Source organism: Condylura cristata, unplaced genomic scaffold, assembly GCF_000260355.1.
Source record: "Condylura cristata isolate star-nosed mole 26May11 unplaced genomic scaffold, ConCri1.0 scaffold00002, whole genome shotgun sequence".
NCBI classification, from domain to species: Eukaryota; Metazoa; Chordata; class Mammalia; order Eulipotyphla; family Talpidae; genus Condylura; species Condylura cristata.
The window spans coordinates 3,342,255-3,360,230 of record NW_004567103.1 but is presented as its reverse complement, the minus strand read 5'-3'; the positions used below and the strand labels follow the sequence as shown (position 1 = coordinate 3,360,230).

Below are 17,976 nucleotides of genomic sequence, written 5' to 3'. Positions count from 1 at the left end.
GTCCTCCCGTCTCAGGGCCTGGCCTGACTGTCCTCCCGTCTCAGGGCCTGGCATGACTGTCCTCCCGTCTCAGGGCCTGGCCCCTGCCTGTGGCCTCTAACTCCAGCAATCAGTTCCCTGTTCTCCAGCAGAACAGTTGGACCCCAACCCAGCTTTCCCTGAACAAAGGTCCTCGGGCTAACAGCATCCTCCATAGAAAGCAGTCTAGCAACCAGCCTCCTCACTTGAAAAGGCCTTTGGGGTCTCAGTTCCCGTCCCTTGGGGCTTATTAACCTATTTCTTCCAAACAAATCCAGTATATCTTGGAAGTAGAATTCCCATACCATCTGCTAATGGAGCCCAATTGCACCATCTCCTTAGAGTCTTGAACTTGCAAGAAGCAGTTCTGGAAAGAAATAGAATTTGGAAGCTGGCCCTTAAAGCAGACAAGAGCTAAGCAGAACATAGCCAAGGAGGAGCCAGCCAAAGAGGCAGACCCTCCCCAAGGTGATCTTCCTGGCCACTGGGGTTACATGGTCACCCCACAGCAGGACCCCCTTGCTTGAGTCCCTGGGCTGCTGGGGCCAGGCTCCCCCACCTGCAGCTCCTGGGGCGGCCCCATCGCTGGAGCTCCTGGCGAGGCAGCAGTGACCTAGGGCAGGCACGCTTTGCCTCTCCACACCAGAAACCCACAAGGCGCCTCCGAAGTCTGCGGCCTGCGCCCTCTGGGGGGGCAAAGTGGGCCGTGACGCTCCAGGGCCTGTGGGCGCTGCACAAGGATCAAGGCACAAGAGTGTGCAGGGCAGAGCCGTGCAGGGCCTGGCAGTCCCGGCCTGGACACCACTCTGCACCAACCCCCACCCTGCCCACGCCCACGTACACGCGCACCAGGAATGAAGGACTCGTCTCTCTGCCCCACCTGATTTGTGCTACCATTTCCTCCAGTTAACAGACTTAGTTTTCTTACGTTCCAAGGGGAAAGAGCCTCCCTAGGAAGAGACTGAAGCGTGGTGACCTGAGATAAGCAACCTGGGATATTCGGACCTGCTAGACAACTCAGTCCCTGGTGTGACTCTTGCTTCAAGTTAGACCATGCACCGCCAGGAGGCAGAATGGACTTGGGGGCCCGTGACTCACTGCTCGGCAGGCAGCCGTGAAACTCACCTCCTGGCATGTAGCCACGTCAGATCTGACCACGTACAGCGGCCAATGCAACCGCCGGGACCTTGTAGAAACTGAAAGTGGCTCTATCCCGTGACCCCTGCAGCTGGGGCGCAGCCTGGGCGCGAATCCGCCGAGTCAGCACCGGTGCAATAAACCTGCTTCTTGTCAGCCCTGGGGTCCACACTGCCCTGTGCCTTTTAACATTTCATCTGAATTACCGACCACCAGGTGACAGTGAAAGCAAGCTGGCATCACCTGAAACCTCTAGACCCTGTGTTGCAAGGGCGGACGGGCTGGGCCCTCCCTGGTGGCGCAAGGATTGTGAAGCTGCCTGCAGCTGCTGCAGCACAAGCTCGATCCCCACCAGGGAGTGACCCACAGACACTGCAGACCCCTCCTGACCCTCCCGCTGCTCCCCTCAGCAAGGTCCTTCGTCGATCTGCCTGTTCTGCTCCTGTCTCTGGTGAAGCCTCTCACCCCCTGCATCTCTGGCTTGTAACCAGTTCTTGTATGCACAAATAAATACATATTTAAAAAAAAAAAAGAACGGACAGGCTGCCCTTGCACACCCACTTCTCCCTGTGACTCTGGATAACACCACTGTCTCTGCAAAGAGCAGCACGGGGCCTTTCGGACACGAGTTGGCTGCCCTCCTCAATCTGTCAACAAATTAAACTACTTTCTTCCCAAACTCTGTTTCCCCTTTTTGGCTAAGGGAAACCAAGACTGGCATTTGGTGTCGAACTGGCAAGCCAACCAGGAGACACACATGCACTGGGCCTGTGAAGGCCCCGAAGAGCTCAGAATTGTCCTGGCGTGATCCTGTAATGGACACTGGTCTCATGGACGCCGCCCCCGCTCCAGAGACGGGACCTACAAATCCCATCAGAACCAGTGAGAAGCACGCTGGGACCTGAGGGTGGAGCGGAGCAGCCAGGCTGGGACAGAACTGGACGCATGGGCTCTGGGCGTCTCTTGGCCCCGTGGCTGGTGGCTGGTTGATGCGTGTTCAGCGGCTATTGGGGTTCCAAGTCAGCGGAACTGGTAGGATGTTCTAGTTAACTCGTATTTCTCTCTCTTTCCCTGGGTTGTTCCTTTCCCTTTCCCCTTGTAAATAAGCCCGTTGTCGAACTCTTGTGTGTGTGTCCGCAGTACCACTGAATCTTATTAAGCAGGCGGGTGAGGACCCCCCGACAGGCAGCCCAGCTCACACTGGGGTGCCCTGGAACAATCCTTCCACTGTCTTGAGCACTGTCTCCGCAGATCTGTGGAGATGGCTGAGCCACAGCAAGTTCCCATCACTCGGTCACTGGTCACTCGCGCAGTGCTCTGTCCGGGACAGCTTCTTACCCTTTGCCATACGGAGAAGCTGAGAATTCAGCAAAGCTTTGGGGTCTGTGTTGTGTCCACAGCACGAAACTGGCCAACAGGAGCGGCGGAGCTGGCTGCCCCGTGCAGCGCCGCAGAAGAGCGAGCTCCTGGTTCCTGGCCACTTCGTGATGGAAGGACACAGCGCGTCCGCCCCGCAGGACAGGAGAACAAGAAAAGGCCTGGGTGAGACCGAGCCAACGTGCCGGTGCCCAGGGTGCGGGGCAAGGCGGGCGAGTCTGCTGACAACACATTTCTGCTTGACGATTCAGGACGAGGTGGAAGCCAAATCCCATTGCGCCTTCTCTTGGTTCCAGTCTTCCCGACAGGACATCCTGCCGCCCCGTCCCCCCGACCCCATCCCAGTCACAGATGGGGCGGGGACGCAGGTGCGGGACCATCGCACATCCAGCTCCCGCCCCTGGAAAGGCGCCGTGTGGGCTCTGGCGTGCAGATTCTTTCAGGTAACTGACGGTCTGGGCTGACCTCGGGCTGAGGCGGAACTGCGCGAAACCGAGACGGCGGCTGGCGGCCGCCCAAGTCCAGCGGCCCACAGCTCTGCCCCTCGCGGCTCCCCAACCCCTCCGGACGCCTCGTCTCTCCCCTTGCCCGTTTCTGTGAGTGCTCAGGACCGGGCCGCACCCCGGCCCGCCTCAGAGATCACCTCGGACACCTGCTTTCATGGCTTCCATAACACACCGCCGCGGGGCAGCGCCGACGCGGGAATCGCCTCCCGCCACAGCCCAGTAACCGGAAGTCCCTCACTTCCGCGAGGACGCGGCCGACGCCCGCTCGCCCGTTCCTCCCAGCAGGCCGTCCGCCAGGTATCCTCCAGCGGGCTGAGCCTTCTCTCCACTGCTCTCTGTTTCCTTCTGGCTTTCATCGGAGTCACCTTCTTTTTTTTTATTTATTTTTTTATTACAAAAGTTTATTTTTACATCATTTTGTACATTTTTTTTCCATCTCAATTGTAATCCCCGCGGGTTTCCCATCACCAAGTCACCCGTGTGCCATCACCATAATCCCGTGCATTTCTCCCCCCCCCCCCGTTTTTGCTCCCATTCCCCACTCCGCCCCCACAACATGTCTCTGGTATATGGTTGTTCATTATTCTTGTTATTTTCTCTCCTGGTCCGTTATACTCCTGCTGTGAGTGAAACCATCCGGTATTTTTCTTTCTCTTTCTGGCTTATCTCACTAAGCATGATCTTTTCCAGCTCCACCCAAGTTGCTGCAAAAGACATGTGTTTCCTTTTTGGCTGCTGAGTAATATTCCATTGTGTCTATGTACCACATCTGGGAGTCACCTTGTAAGTCTGTTCACAGCGGAGGCTTTTCCCAGCCTGCACTCCCAGCATCACCCGTTCCTCACTGCCGAGGCGGCCTCCCCATTTTCAGGTGTTACCAACATCACCCACTTCTTGGTAGCAATTTCTTTCTTGCTTCCTGCAGGTTGCAATAACAGAACGGCATGGACTGGGTGGTTTATAAACAGTTTATTTTTCACCTTCGGGAGGCTGGGAAGGTCAAGGTGCTGGCAGGTGCAGCGTGTGGCGAGAGCTGGCCTCAGGGTTCATGGCCACTGTCTTCTGGCTGAATCCTCACGTGGGAGAGGGGCCAGGGAGGGCTGCAGTCTCCTTCATAAGGACACTAATCCCATCCATGAGAGCTGTCCCTTGACCTAATCTCCTTACAAAAGTCCAACTTCCCAGCCCTCCCTGGTGGCACAACTGGTTAAAGTGCAGCACTGTGAGCTACCTGCAGCCACTACAGCACAGTTTCCATCCCAGCCAGGGAGCTGGCCCACAGGGCACAGCAGACTTTTCCTGTCTTCCCCCCACCTCCCCACCGCTGCTCCCCTCAGCAATATTGATCAGATCGATTGATCTGCCTGTTCTGCACCCCACTCTGTCTCTGGTGAATCCTCTCACCTCTGACCTGTATCTTAGTTCTTATAGGCATTAAAAAAAAAGGGTCAACTTCAAAGGTTCCAAATAATTTTCAATATGGAGGGGGACGCATACATTCAATCACTTATTTCTCTTCACTACTGCGAACAATTGGTTCTCTGCAGAAACACTGGCCAAATCAGGGCCCTAGTCCCCAGATGGACACAGAAGTGCTGGGCATGGGCACTTGCTATGAAACAACACCTGCACCCGTCCCTCCATCAAAGTCACGTTCACAGTGACTCCCCAGACACCTGCAGGACCTTTTCCAAGATATTTGCCCTTTTTTCCTTACACACCTGCAAACGGTGCTACAGATCGCTGCCTGGACTCGGCCCGCCTGGGCAGCCAGTCCTGGGGCAGGACCCTAGCTCTGCAGGTGCCTGTGACATCGCCAGCTGCCCATAGTCCCCTGTGACCTCACAACCTGGACACCTCAGCCCAGAGGGGCATGATCACTTCCCCAGCAGCACAAGTGGCAGAGGCCCCAATGACCACCGTGCCCTCGGGAGAGGCCAGGGCCACCGGCACCCCCACACATGACCACGTAGCAAGCGGCAGGTCTACGGGCAGCCTGACAGCGGGCCCCCAAACTCAGGTCCTCACCCATGCAGGTGGACCAGAGTCCAGCCCACCTGCACAGCTGCGTGTAGCTCCAGCCTCTGTCAAGCTAATCACGTTCAAGAATGCATCAATCTGTCAGGGCACATCAGATCATGCGGACACACCAGCCCATGAGGAGAGGTCAGCGCATAAGGGCACGCATAAGGGCACGGCAACCCATAAAGGCAGGTTAGGTCACAAGGAGATGCTAACCCCCGAGGGCATAACAGCCTATACAGTCACATCAGCCTATACGGACTCATCAGCCTATGACACGCCAGCTCCTGAAGACCCGTCAGCCCGTGAGCACACGCCAGCACCCAAGGACACATCAGACTATTCGTACACGTCAGCCTACATGGACATGCCAGCCCCTGAGGCCCCACGAGCTTCTAAGGACCCGTCAGCCCCTGAGGTCCCGCCAGCTCCTCAGGACACATCAGACTATTCGTACACCTCAGCCTACATGGACATGCCAGCCCCTGAGGCCCCACAAGCTGCTAAGGACCCGTCAGCCCCTGAGTATGCGTTAGCCTATTTTGACACATCAGTCTGTACAGATATGCCAGCCCAAGAGGGCCCCCCAGCTCCTGAGTGCGCCTCAGCCTATACGGACATGCCAGCTCCTAGGGACACGTCGGCCCGTGGGGACAAGGACGAGTATGAAGCTGCTGCAGGACTCAGCCAGGAGCTGGAGGCCTCCACCCAGGCCCTACAGCCATCCCCAAGCCTCCAGGAGCGAGACTCCAGGCAGGGATCTGTGAGCCCTGACGCCCAGGCCAAGGAGGAGACGTGCACGGGGAGCGTCCCAGATGGTGCGCCGGGCTCAGCTACCCCAGATGCCGAGGCACTGTCCCCCCAGAATGCAGAGGCTCAGCCCGCCGGGGGCACAGGTGACACAGACAGGCAGCTTGCCACCCAGGCAGCCGGCTCCCCTGGGGAGAAAACAACCCCCCCATGCGCTGAGCCCCAGGGTGTGCCGGAGGGGACCCTGCAGGCTCAGTCACCCCCTCCCTCCCCAAGGGCCAGCGCCCCTGGCTCTCCTGCCTTCCCCATGGTGGCCCTGGACAGAAGGCCCATGGACTCCAGCCTGGACCTGGACAACGAGGAGATCGACTACATGCGCTCTGTGACCAGCTTGCTGGGCGGGGGTGAGGGCGCCATCAGCTCCCTGGCCGACATCCTGGTGTGGTCGGAGTCTGGCATGGGCATGGCCACGGGCTTCCTGGCCTCCGGCCACAGCCACGTCACTGACCTGCTGCACAGAACGGGGCCCAGCCTGCGCTCGGTCTCCAGCATCCTGGCCCACGCCAGTTCGGCCTTCTCTTCCCGCCTGGTGGGCAGGACGGGCTCGGCCCTGCACTCCGTCACCCACATGCTGGAGGCGGTAGAGCGGAGGATGGTGGAGGGCATCCGCTCTGCCGTGCGCTACCTGACCAGCCGCCTCACCCCACGCCGGGCCCGCGCTTCCCCCAATGGGGACTAGGCCCTGCGTGGGAGCCCCAAAGGCCTGACTCGACAGCCTCCCGAGGCCCCTGTGCCCTGCTCCCCGTCCCTCCCCTGCCCTGGATGGCGCTCCCCAGACCAGGTAATAAATCACCGGCGAGCGTTTATTTTCTAAGCGCCAGCCACATCCCTGGTCCCTGCAGTCGGCCGTAGTGGGGGGGACAGGCCAGGGTGTTTGGAAACAGGAGGCACTGTTCAGGGCACAGAGAGAACTGAGCAGGGCTGGGGGTTCAGGCTTGGGGGGCTCAGATCTGCAGAAGTCTTTCCAGGCTCAGCCTCCAGCCAGGCAAACACAAACCAAAGGACACTGGCCCCTCCCAGGCCTGCTGGCCTGGCCATCAGGGGCCCTGCCAGGGGTCTCAGAGAGTGCGGACAGGAGCACAGAGCCAGATCAACGTGGGGTCAACCCCTATTGCGGCTACTTGTTGTGTCCAGCTCACCTCACCGAGCTCCTGACTCACCTGTTGAAGGGACTTGCAGTGCACAGGGGGATGTGGGCTCGGGCCTGGCACTCACAACTCACACACCCCGCTGCCCTGACCGTTGTCCCGCGACCAGGGAACCACGCCGAACCGTCGGGGTTTGCCTGGGACGAAAGGGTTCCTGAGGCGTGGAACTTTCAGAGGGAAAAGAGAAAACCCAGACACACCTGGGCAGCTGCACCTAGACCCAGGCCGCTTTACAGGGCGGTCACTCGGCCTGTGCCGCCGTCCACCCCGGAAAGGTGCCACCTGCTTGGAGACCACCAGCTGCCCTCCAGCGGGACACACTGCCTGGTCATGCGGCTTGGGGAGTGCGGCTCGGCACAGGGCACCCCGGCCACCCCAAAGCCGCCCCCCAGACGTGGATTCACTTCCTCATCCACCCCCACCCCCCAGCGGTCTCCGAAAGGGAGCCTGTGACCGAAATCAGCCCGCAGGTGGGGCTGTTCACCCTACATCAGGCTTCTCAAATCGAGCACTCTAGGCTAACTTTTCAAAGTGGGGACACTCTGTGAATTTCTTGGCAAAAGCTAGGGGTCACTTCTTCACAACAACCCCCAGCCCAGCGGCCTGAACAACCCGCATGGGTGACCGAGGTCAGAGAGCTGGCCCCAGAAGCCATCCCCACCCCACAGGTGACTCCTGTAAGGAAGTCTTGTGCCAGGCCCCAAAGGGAACCTGGTGTGGGTACCCCCTTCTCTGGAGGAGCCGCCACTTTCTGTAGGTGAGTCGTGCTGGCCCCATGAAGCCGAAGCAAAAACGCAGGGGCACGAGATTGCCCACGCTCACCGCAGCCATCAAGGGTCTCCCTTGAGTCAGGCCGATCAAGGGAGCTGGTGTCCCCGCACCCCCCAGAGGCAAGAACAAAAGCCAAGGCAGGCGTTATGGGCGCTGGGGGACAGGGGTGCTGCCAGACACCTCATCGCGAGAGGAGCCCGGGCAAAGAATGGGTGGCAGACCCTCCACTGCTCACGTGTGCTTCCAACGGGGGGCTTCTGAACCAGGCCACGACACCCCAGGCGCTCCCCAAGAGGCTGCAAAGGTGAGCGAAAGATCGGGACACAGAGCAAGCGCAGACGCCGCGTGGGGTCGCCAGGCAGGGCGCCCCGTTCTGGCTCCATTCCCAGGGGGCTCTGCGGGGGAGTCCCTGGGGAGGACGCTACGGGCCTGGCCCGGCTCCCTGCTCCGTCCGAACCCACCGCCGCGGCGCGGCAAAGGCCTCGTTACCTGGCCCGGCAAGGCCTCGTTACCTGGCCCGGGCCTCTCGTCTGCTGCGGGCCAGTGGACCCCTCACAGGCCGCGCTGAGGGGCCAGTACCATCTCGTCACGGCCCGCAGAGTTGGGCGGGACGCGGCCTTGGTGCCCTGGGAATCCCAGCTCCACACCTCTGCTCCCAGCGCCCTGTGTGTTGGCTTCCTCATCTGCAAATGACCACAGACACGCCCATGGCATCGGCTACTGAGCCCTCGGGCGCGTGTCGGTGGTGTTACTAGCACAGAGCCTTCCAGGGCCACGGGACCGGCTGCCCGCTGGCCGCGGCCCTCCCCTGGCGGTGGGGCCGGCAGCTGTGCTGGCAGATCTGCCCAGCCACACACCTTCCATGCAGGTGGGACCCCCAGGAATCGAGGTGCTGGTGCACCTGAGGAGGCCAGGTGCAGCGGGGCTAAGGACTCTGGCAGTGAGGGTGCAGCTTTGAATAAGCCGACTAGTAGGGGCCGCAGGCGGGCTCGGGCAAAGCCCCGTCCAGCACACGGGGAGATCAGGCCGCCACAGATGCACGGCCACGTTTGGGGGCTGAAAGGGCGCCGTGCGGGGAGAGGTAGGGACAGAGGTGGTGTGCAAGGGGTCCGGACAGCAGAGTCCGAATAGCCCGGAGGCTCTGTGCGGGTGTCTCGGCTACCGAGGACTGGGGACCTGTTCCCGCTGAGGTTAACACCCAAGGCCAACGCTGCCGAGGACGAACAGCTTCCCGATGTGACCTGCACAGACGCCAGGGGTCGCGCCAGGGGTCGGGCAAACGCTTGGGCGGGGCAGGAGCAGGGGGAGGGCATAGCACTTGAGAAGAGCCTGGCGGGGGTGACTAAGAAAAAGGCATGGGCAAGTCCTGGCAGATGTCAGAGGCACCGGGCCCCGCCCTCGGTGTGGTGGACACTGATGGGCCCCGGGTCCCTTTCCAGAAAGGCCTGGTGGCCCATGCTGCTGGAGGGAACCAGGGAGAACCTGGAGGAGGGCCTCCTGGGCCAGCCCCACGGTGACAGGACCTGCCTGAGGCACTTGGGTCCAAGCAGAGGCCACTCTGTTCCAACTACGATGTGCGTGCATGTGTGTGTGTGTGTGTGTGTTGGGTGGTAAGAAGGTTACAAATTCAAGCAATGGGAAAATTCACTTTTTTAAAAAAAGAATCCTTGTTGTAAGGCATGACACATTTGAGATCATTTACGTCTGCTAAGAAAAAAAACAGAGCCTTTGTAAATTTTGCTGTTGTTTGTCAAAGACAACATTCAGTCCATGGCACAGTCAAGTTGAGGGGTTTGGCTGAGGCAGGGAGGCTCTCGGGAAGGAGCGCTCCAGAAGAAAGTGATCGCAGGTAAGGGCACAGGTAAGGGCCAGCCCCCTGGGGGAAAGGGATGAACAGGAGAGGTAAAGGAAGGGGTTAGGTGACCGTTTACACGTTTACAGAAGACTGACTCCCCTGGGGAAGCCCTTTTCCTTAGGTCACCCAGAGCTTCCGCTGGAGTCCTAAAGCTGCGGGGTGCGCCCTCTGCTGGGCAGAAGGCGCTGCTGCCCTGCCCTGCCCAGAGGGCCCAAGACCACGGTCCAGCCAAGAGGCCAAGAGGACGCCCAGCACTTGGGAGAGAAGAGGGGATTAACACTGTCTCTACTCACAGCACTTCTCACACCAGCTCATGCAAAACAGTTCTCCAAGTCTCTGGGCACAACCCCTGGGTGTCCTACAGTTCCATTCTGACACTAGCCCCCCAGCATCAGTGCAGACCCCACAGCTGAAGGGCTCAGCCCCACAAGACTGCCCCATTCAGACACGCACTTAGCGGGCCTTCGGCTGGCCCACACTTCAGAGGCTCCCACAACTCCCCCCTCAGGTAACCTGCTATAATGACCCTAAGGGAAACACTTAACTTGTATTGGTTTATCATCAAGGATTCAAATCAGTCAGAACAGTAACTGCTAAGGTCTGCCAGCCCTGAGCTTGTCCCTGGAGTTGGGGTGCACCTTTCTCCTGGCCCCGGAATGCCTTCACCAACCTGGAAAGAACCGAAGGGAACTACTGGATCCTGTTGCTTACAAGTTCCCCACACCAACAAGCACCTCCTGGTCTCCAAGAAGTGTCCAATGGTGTCCGAGAATTCAGCTCAGTTCTGAGTCTCCCCAGAAGCAGCATCAGACTCCACAGGTTAGGTAGGACTCAGGCTCCAAAGACCACCTTCCACTTCAGATGGGGCTGCAAGCCCAAACATAACTCTGGCCAACGAGCTGTATGTAGGGGTCCCCACGACCCCTCCTCAGACTTAAGCTGCCAGCCCCAGATTATCCAGGCTTCTTGCCGCTTGCCTTTATCAAAAGTTCCCGTCCACGTCATCCACGTCAGATTCGATTAAATTGCTGCCACAGCAAGCCTGTTCACTCACTCGATTTATTACAAAGGACGCTATTGATTCAGTCAGCAGATACAGGTCAAGGTATGGGGAAAGGCATGGAGCTTGCAGGCCCTCTCTGGCCTCCCCATGCTCCTCAAATCTTGCCACCCAGCAGCGTGGGTGCGCCCTCTAGGCTTCTGTGGCGGCTTCATGACAGAGGCACCTGTGGCTAGACCACCCGCCCCTGGGCATTGAATTCCACCCCTGCTGCTCTCCTGGCGAGTCCCACCCTCTAAGCTTGTTGGTTGCCCTGGCAACCAGCCCCCGCCCAGGTGTTTTCCAAAGGTGATCTTCATTAACATAATCCTGTTAGAAAACAAGACACCCATTTAAACGTTTATGGTTCTGAAGCTTTCTCAGGAACTGGGGATTAGAGGCCAAATGTTATGATAAAAGATGCCTCTGTTGCTCTAATGACTGAGGAAATTCCAAGAGGCGACGGGGAGCGCTGTGGAAGAAGACCGTAAGTATGGGAAACAGCTTGGCGACCAAATAAGCAAATATTTCCTGTAAATCACAGCATCAACATAAACAGACATCAGCTTTCCTCCTTCCGGTGCTGTCTGCGTTGTCTTGGTATTGACCAGAAGATTCCTAATTGGAAGAGCTAAACATTCTATAAACTGGTGGCGCAACTGGTGAAGCTCTACAAAGCTGGCTGCAGCCACCTCAGCACAAGCTCGATCCGGGCACGGAGGTGACCCACATGGCCCAGCAGACCTCTCCGGTCTCTCATGCTGCTCCCTCAGCAGCGTACCTTGTCAGTCTGCCTACTCTGCTCCGCACTCTGTCTGATGAATCCTCTCTCTGCCCCTGCACCTCTGGCCTGTACCCCATCTCTGTATGCACAAATAATTCTTTTAAAAAAATAAACTCTCCTGAAAAGGACCCCTTCCTGCTCTGCCAGACAGGAGAGCAAGGCTGCTCTTCGCCTCCACTGACCACCAGAAGCCAGGTAAAGAAGAGGACCCCCAGGCCGCCCTGGTGGAGCAAGGGGTTAGAGCGCAGCACTGTGAAGGCATCTGCAATTGTAACAGGCACAGGTCTCACGCACGGCGCCCCCACGCCAGATACTGGAGCTAAGAATCCCGAATCCCGTCAGCACCCAGGAGAAGCAGCTGGGACGAGAGGGCGGAGCTGAGCCTCCGGGTTAGGATAAAGCCGGACACGTGGGCTCTGGGGTCTCCCCTGGTGGCTCGCGGCTGGTCGCTTGGCTCTCGACCAGCTTTCAGCGTGCCGGTGGAGTCCAGGTCAGGGGAACTGGTAGGACGTTCTAGTTAACTCGTATTTCTTTTTTTTTTTTTTCCCCTGGGTTGTTCCTTTACCTTTCTGCTTGTAAATAAATCCATTATCGAACCTTTTTGTGTGTCCACAGTATGATTGAGTCTTACGCGCAGGTGAGGACCCACAGACAGGCGCCCCAATTCACATTGGGGTGTCCTGTAACACAACCACTGCAGCACGAGCTCAGTCCCCAGCCAGGGAGTGACCCACATGGCACAGCAGACCTCTCCTGTCTCTCCACTGCTCCCCAGTAATGCATCTTAGTGGCTCTGCCTGTCCTGCTCCCCGCTCTGTCTCTGGTGAGTCCTCTCACCCCCTGCATCTCTGGCCTGTGCCCCAGCTTTTGTCTGCATAAATACATAAAATAAATCTTTAAAATAAGTATATATTAACACTAAACCTAGAAATACAGAAAAATGATAATAGATTTATTTGACTTAAATAAATCTATTGAATACAAATAAATAAATGAAATCTTAAAGAAAAAAAAAAAGGAAGAGGGGTCCCCAGGCTTGCAGCCCTACAGCACATTCTTTAGAAGATCAAATTCTGCATTTTTCTCTGTGTGTAGATAGTAGCTTTGGCATTTTTTAGGTCGGGATGATTTAGAACTTGAAGCCCCTCCTATCGATAATAACTACAGGGCAGGGAGAGAGGTGCACCCCTGAACCCTCATACCTGCCTGCTCTAAATCAGTTCTGTCATCTGCCGCATCAAGACAAAACATGTAAGACTTTAATGAAAACGAACTTTAATGTAGTGAGTGTACAATAGGGAAGACAAAGAATGTAATGTCTAAATCAGACACCTGAAGTGACCCGTCCCCTCGTGGGCAAAAGTCCACCCCAAAGGGATGGGCCAGGGCCAGGCCTGAAAGCTGCCAGGACTAAAGCACCTTCTGGCTGGACCCATAGGAAAGGGTCACACAGGGCCAGACAAGTCCGGGGGAAAAGGGCACAATCCAAATCAACATAAACGCAGCCATGGCCACCGCCCCGCGGGTCTCTCACCCACAGCGCTGTCAGCCAGTCCAGGGCCAGGAAGCAAACACGGTTTCTTCACAAGGCCCCCTTTGCTCCGCCTCAGGCCTCCTTCTGGCTCCATCCTGCTTCCTTCCTCCTCAGATTCCTCCTTTTCTCTGCTCAGCTCCACCCTCCTTCTGGGTGGGGCCGGGAGCCTGGAACTTCCCCTTTTCTTGGGGACCACCCAGACTCACTGTTCCCACCTATATAAGTTAAATTCAAGCCTATGTTTGTTGAAACAGTTTTTCCCAGTAAAGTGTTAAGGGGCTTCCCAGGTTCGAACCTCACTTTACCTAATACGCTCTTTGTCTAACTATCACTGAGACTTGATTTCCAGTCACAAAGGGACAGCCTCCCCAGGAAGTTCAGAACAGGCCTCCCCAAGATCTGCCACTTTAGAACAAGGATTTTTCCAAGCTGAGGTGAATCAACACAGCAGTTTCACCAGAAACTTTTACCACTCCCTTAAGTGACTGTGGGAATGAAAACTTCCCAGAGCTAGGGTTATTACTAGAAATAGCCTCTTTATCTACAAAACCTTTACGTGGCAGAGCAAACATCTAATTACAGAACAGCTAGTCTCCGTCATGGGAATCACTCACCGTGTGAGTACCCTCTCACCTTGAAGCTTCAAGTCCCAGTCCCAGTCCTTAGCTCAAAACTTACACCCCCGTTTTTCACTCTCTTTGAAATTCTGGACTCCATGTAGATTCCCCACACATACTTAACTAAACCTTTCTTTTTTTTCCTGCAAACCTCTCTGACCTTAATTTTATTATCCACTGATCTGAGAACCCCCAGGGGTGGGGGCAATTTTTCCTCCTCCCAAAAAGAAGTGACAGAAGCAAACACTAGCTCACTTAGGCAACGACAGATTGATGGCCTGTGTGCAGAGGGCCAGGAAGGAAGCGGGACTTTGGGGTGCCTGGTGTCAGGGCCGCAAATCTGTGGGAATTCGGTCTGCAGCCTTTGTGTTCTCAGCCTCTCATAGCAACACTGCCTCTGGCCTCTGCTCCTTGCTAGGAAAGACTCCTGAGGTTCCCGGCCACAAGTTTGTTCTTCTAAGACCAAGAGGAAAGGTCAGTTTCCCCGAGGTCCAAGTGGGATTAAACACCCCAGGGGAAGGACTCTGGTTGGCCCAACCTGGATCACCTGTTGGGCAGCCGGGCACACCCTGGGCCATTCTCCTCCCTGAAGGGGAAGGTGAGCCCTGAGGCAGCCTGGCCCCTCTTGGCTCTCCTAGGCCCCAGGCCACCAGCCGTGACCTCTCCCCACTGCACCTGAAGGCCCCCCAACAGATAAAAGCTGTCTGTCCCACAAAGCAAGCCAGGTACCAGAGGAGATGACATATTTGCCCAGGGCCACACGGGCCCAGTCCCGAGCACTGAGCTCCGGGGGTGTCCACCCCGGACTCAGGCGCTTCTCTGAATGTTCAGTCCACAATCAGAACTTGCTTTAACCAGGTGCTCTGGAAAGGTCTCAGGCTTTCCATGTATGTTTTCCAACTCCACAGATTAGAAAATACTCTTTGCCCCTCTGAATTTTAAATATCAATGGGAAATAGGATTCCCCTAAAACACCTGGTCTTGCCTGTATTTTATTAATCCTTGTCTCAATATGGTTTGGGGGGAAGAAAATACCTCTGGGCCTCCACCACTTTGGGCTTGAACAAGACGAGCGAAGACCTCTAACAAGAGGTGGTTAGATAACCCCTGACCCACAGTGGGTGTGTAGGGGCAGGACAGGGCAAGACACAGAAACCGCAGCAGCTAGCCCCACCTTTTTGGGGCTCGTCACCTGCCTCCTTGTCTTTGACATCCCCGTGGTGTGAAGGCGCAACTGAGCACCCTAAGAACAAGGCCCACTCCCTAGCCCTGCTCCCCACTCGGGCTCAAACAGCCAAAGTCTGGCCAGAGCATGGGACGGGCGTCACAGTGCAGAGATCTGGGCAATGTAGGAGCGGAGGAGGGAACCGGCCCTGGGAGCGCGGCTAGAGCAGGCCCGAGCCTCACCCCCACCCCCCACCCCGGGGCAGGTGGCCAAGTGGGGAGATTTCCTGGGCGCCTGTTGGAGGAAGGACGGAACCGCCCCAAGCTGCCACCTGTCCTCGTTACCCGAGCAGGAGCCCAGGTTGGGGCCTGGAGGGAAACGACACAGAACGGCACAAGGGGCGGTCTGCTGGGGTGTGCCGGCCCCCAGGGGCCCCCTCTGGCAGAGCGCTCGCGGGTCGCGCGCCTGGGCCACAAGTCGGTCCTCGCAGGCCGGCAGAGGCCAGGCGGCGCCGTTCCCGCGCAGGGGCCTGTCCTCCCCGCCGCGGCAGGAGGGTCTGGAGGAGCGGGGATGGGGAGGCGCGAAGCTCCGGGGCCCGGGAACCCCACCCCGCAAAGCTCGGAGCGGGGCGGACCGCTCGAGGACAGCGCGGAGGGCGGGGCCGGCCCCAGTCTCCATGGCGACGGCGGGGCGGGGCGCGGGCGGGAGTCGGTGGCAGTTGCTGCGCAACGGCCCGGTGACGTCAGGCCATTGAGTCGGGTTCCCAAGGTAACTGGCCGGGCAGCTGAGCCGGGAACTATTTGTGTCTGTCCCCAGAGGGGCTGCGGAGCCTCCCGGGTCTGGCGCAGCCGAGGAAACGGCTTCTGGCCGGCGGGCGGGCGGGGACCGAACACAGAGGCGCTTTGAGCGCAGGAGGCCGGCTCGCCGGGCGGGGCCGGGCGTGCGCCCCGCGGGAGGGCGCCCCTCCTCCCGCCGCCCTGGTTTTCTCCCCACTCCTGCCTGGGAGGCCCCTGGACCAACAGGCTTTGTCCTACTTAGAGACGCTGTCCTGGGTAAGCTCGAAGAAAAGGGCTTCTTTTGCAGCAGTTTGGCGTGCACTGCCAACCTCGCTGGCACACAGTGGGCGCTTAGCTGGGCCTCCGTCTAGCTAGGCACGCTGTGGCCACGGTCACCCTTTGACAGCTGCTAGAGGGCCTCCAGCACTCAGAACCTCCATACCTGGCCTCCCTGCCCTGCTGGCAGATCAGCTGGCACAATGCAAAAACAAAATGAGAAGCCTCATGTTCAAAAGTGATGGATAACGCAGGAAACAGGTCCCAGCCCTGTCCACTGAGGGGGAACAGCAAGAATGAAAGTGACAAGCACATGGGTAAACTGAGGCAGGTGGCATCCACGAAGGTTAGGTGTGGAAGAAGGTGAGAAAAAAACAGGAGCGCGGAGACCATCAGTATGCATAGTGAAAGCAGGGGCCTATGTTTGGGCCTATTGCTGGCCCAGGCCACCTCTGGGGATGGGGGGTATGTCAGGACTCAGGGGATGGGGGGGTATGTCAGGACTCAGGGCCCTTTGGGTGCCAGGACTTCGGTGATGTAGTGTAGCCAGGCCTCTCAGGCTCCTCCCTTTTAATGGCCACCTATTAGATGAGGGTAACACCCAAGCCTCTCAGTTTCTCCAGGAAGTGTCCGGCACAGCCCTCCAGTATGATGGGCCAGGCCAGGATGGACCCAGTGACATACTTTGCCCATCCACCCCACCCAAGAAAGGCATCTGACCCGTCCCTGCAAGTCCTAGCACCGGTGTGACAGCTAACCAGGGGGTCTGCGTGCAGGAATCAGCCAGCTTCTCTGAAAAAGCAGCCTCGGGCTGGCTTTCCCCGGCAGTAAACCTGCCCAACCTGATCCAAAACTGGGAAAAGCCTCTGCCCTCATTCTCTCCTCCCGTCTGGGTGAAGCAGGCTCCATGATCCCTGTTTCCCACACAGGAGCAGCTCAGGCATGCACCTGGGCCCACCTCCCACAAGTCTCCCAGTCTCCCCCAGAGGGACCTTGGAAACCAGCCCTGAGCCTGGAAGTTTCTGTGGTTTGTGCCCCCTGGCTGCGGATGGTTGGGACAGTGCCCTGGGAAGTGGCCAGCAGCAGCAGCAGCTCTGTGGGGAGTGGCCAACAGATGACCCTGAGGGGGGGCAGGTGGCATCAGCGAGGCTAGGTGTGGACATAGTTTGTCCCATCAGCGAGGGACAAACAGGAGGAAAACTTGCTCTTGAAGCCAGGAGGGGCATCTGTAGAGAGGAAATAGGAGGCGAAGCACTGGTGATGAGACTTTGGCGCTGAACAACACTAAATCCATAAAAAAGTCAAGGACGTTCTTCCAGCCCCCTAAGGTCTCATACCCTGACTCATCTTGTTCTGCCCTCAGGAACCAGGGCACAGGACTGCCTCAGCTGATCTGAACTCCACCCTGGGATCAGGCTCTCCCAACTCTCCTGCCTGAGATTCTCCTGGCTCTACACAGCCTGAACCCTCTCCAACTTATAATTTAGTATTCTTTGAAAGATTTACTTCTGCATAGAAAAACTGGGGTACAGGCCAGAGGTGTGGGGGTGAAAGGATGCAGCAGAGACAGAACAGGGAGCAGAACAGGCAGACCTACTGAAATACACTGCTAAGGGGAGCAGCGGGCAGGTCAGGAGAGGTCTGCGGAGCCCTGTGGGTCAGCTCCCTGGCCAGGGATGGAACTTGTGCTGCAGTGGCTGTGGATTGCTTCATAGTGCTGCGCTTTAACCCACTGCACTACCAGGGAGGCCCTGATACCAGTTCAAAGGTTTCCTCTGGGGCAAGAATGGGCTCCATCAGCAGTGAGTCCAGCTCTGCCCCTTGGTCTGACTGTTACTTTGAACCTTCGTGACCATGGTAACCCGTCTGCTGCTTGAGCTGGAAGGCCAGTCCGGGGGCTGTTTGGATGTTCACACTGCCCTGCACTGAGCAGATGAGCAATAAAAGCAGGGAGCCCATGAGCCGACCCTTGTTTCTGCGGTGACTTGGGGCCTTGACTCCCAGCACCACTTGCAGACAGTGGAGAGTAAACTGGAGGGCCAGGTGGGAGGGGAGCCAAGAACGTGCCCAAGAGCCGCCCTCCCCTCCACAGGGTACTTCGTCGATCTGCCTGTTCTGCTCCCCACTCTGTCTCTGGTGAA

At 57.8% G+C, this 17,976-nt stretch overlaps 1 protein-coding gene across 1 annotated transcript; it reads left to right on the top strand.

Annotated features, from left to right (window-relative positions):
- The first annotated feature begins 5,268 nt into the window (after positions 1 to 5,268).
- On the top strand, positions 5,269 to 6,549 carry LOC101629437 (chromosome unknown open reading frame, human C2orf57). Its single transcript, XM_004674770.1, has one exon. It carries the CDS (start codon positions 5,269 to 5,271, stop codon positions 6,547 to 6,549), a length of 1,281 nt encoding a protein of 426 aa, XP_004674827.1.
- Positions 6,550 to 17,976: the final 11,427 nt, after the last annotated feature.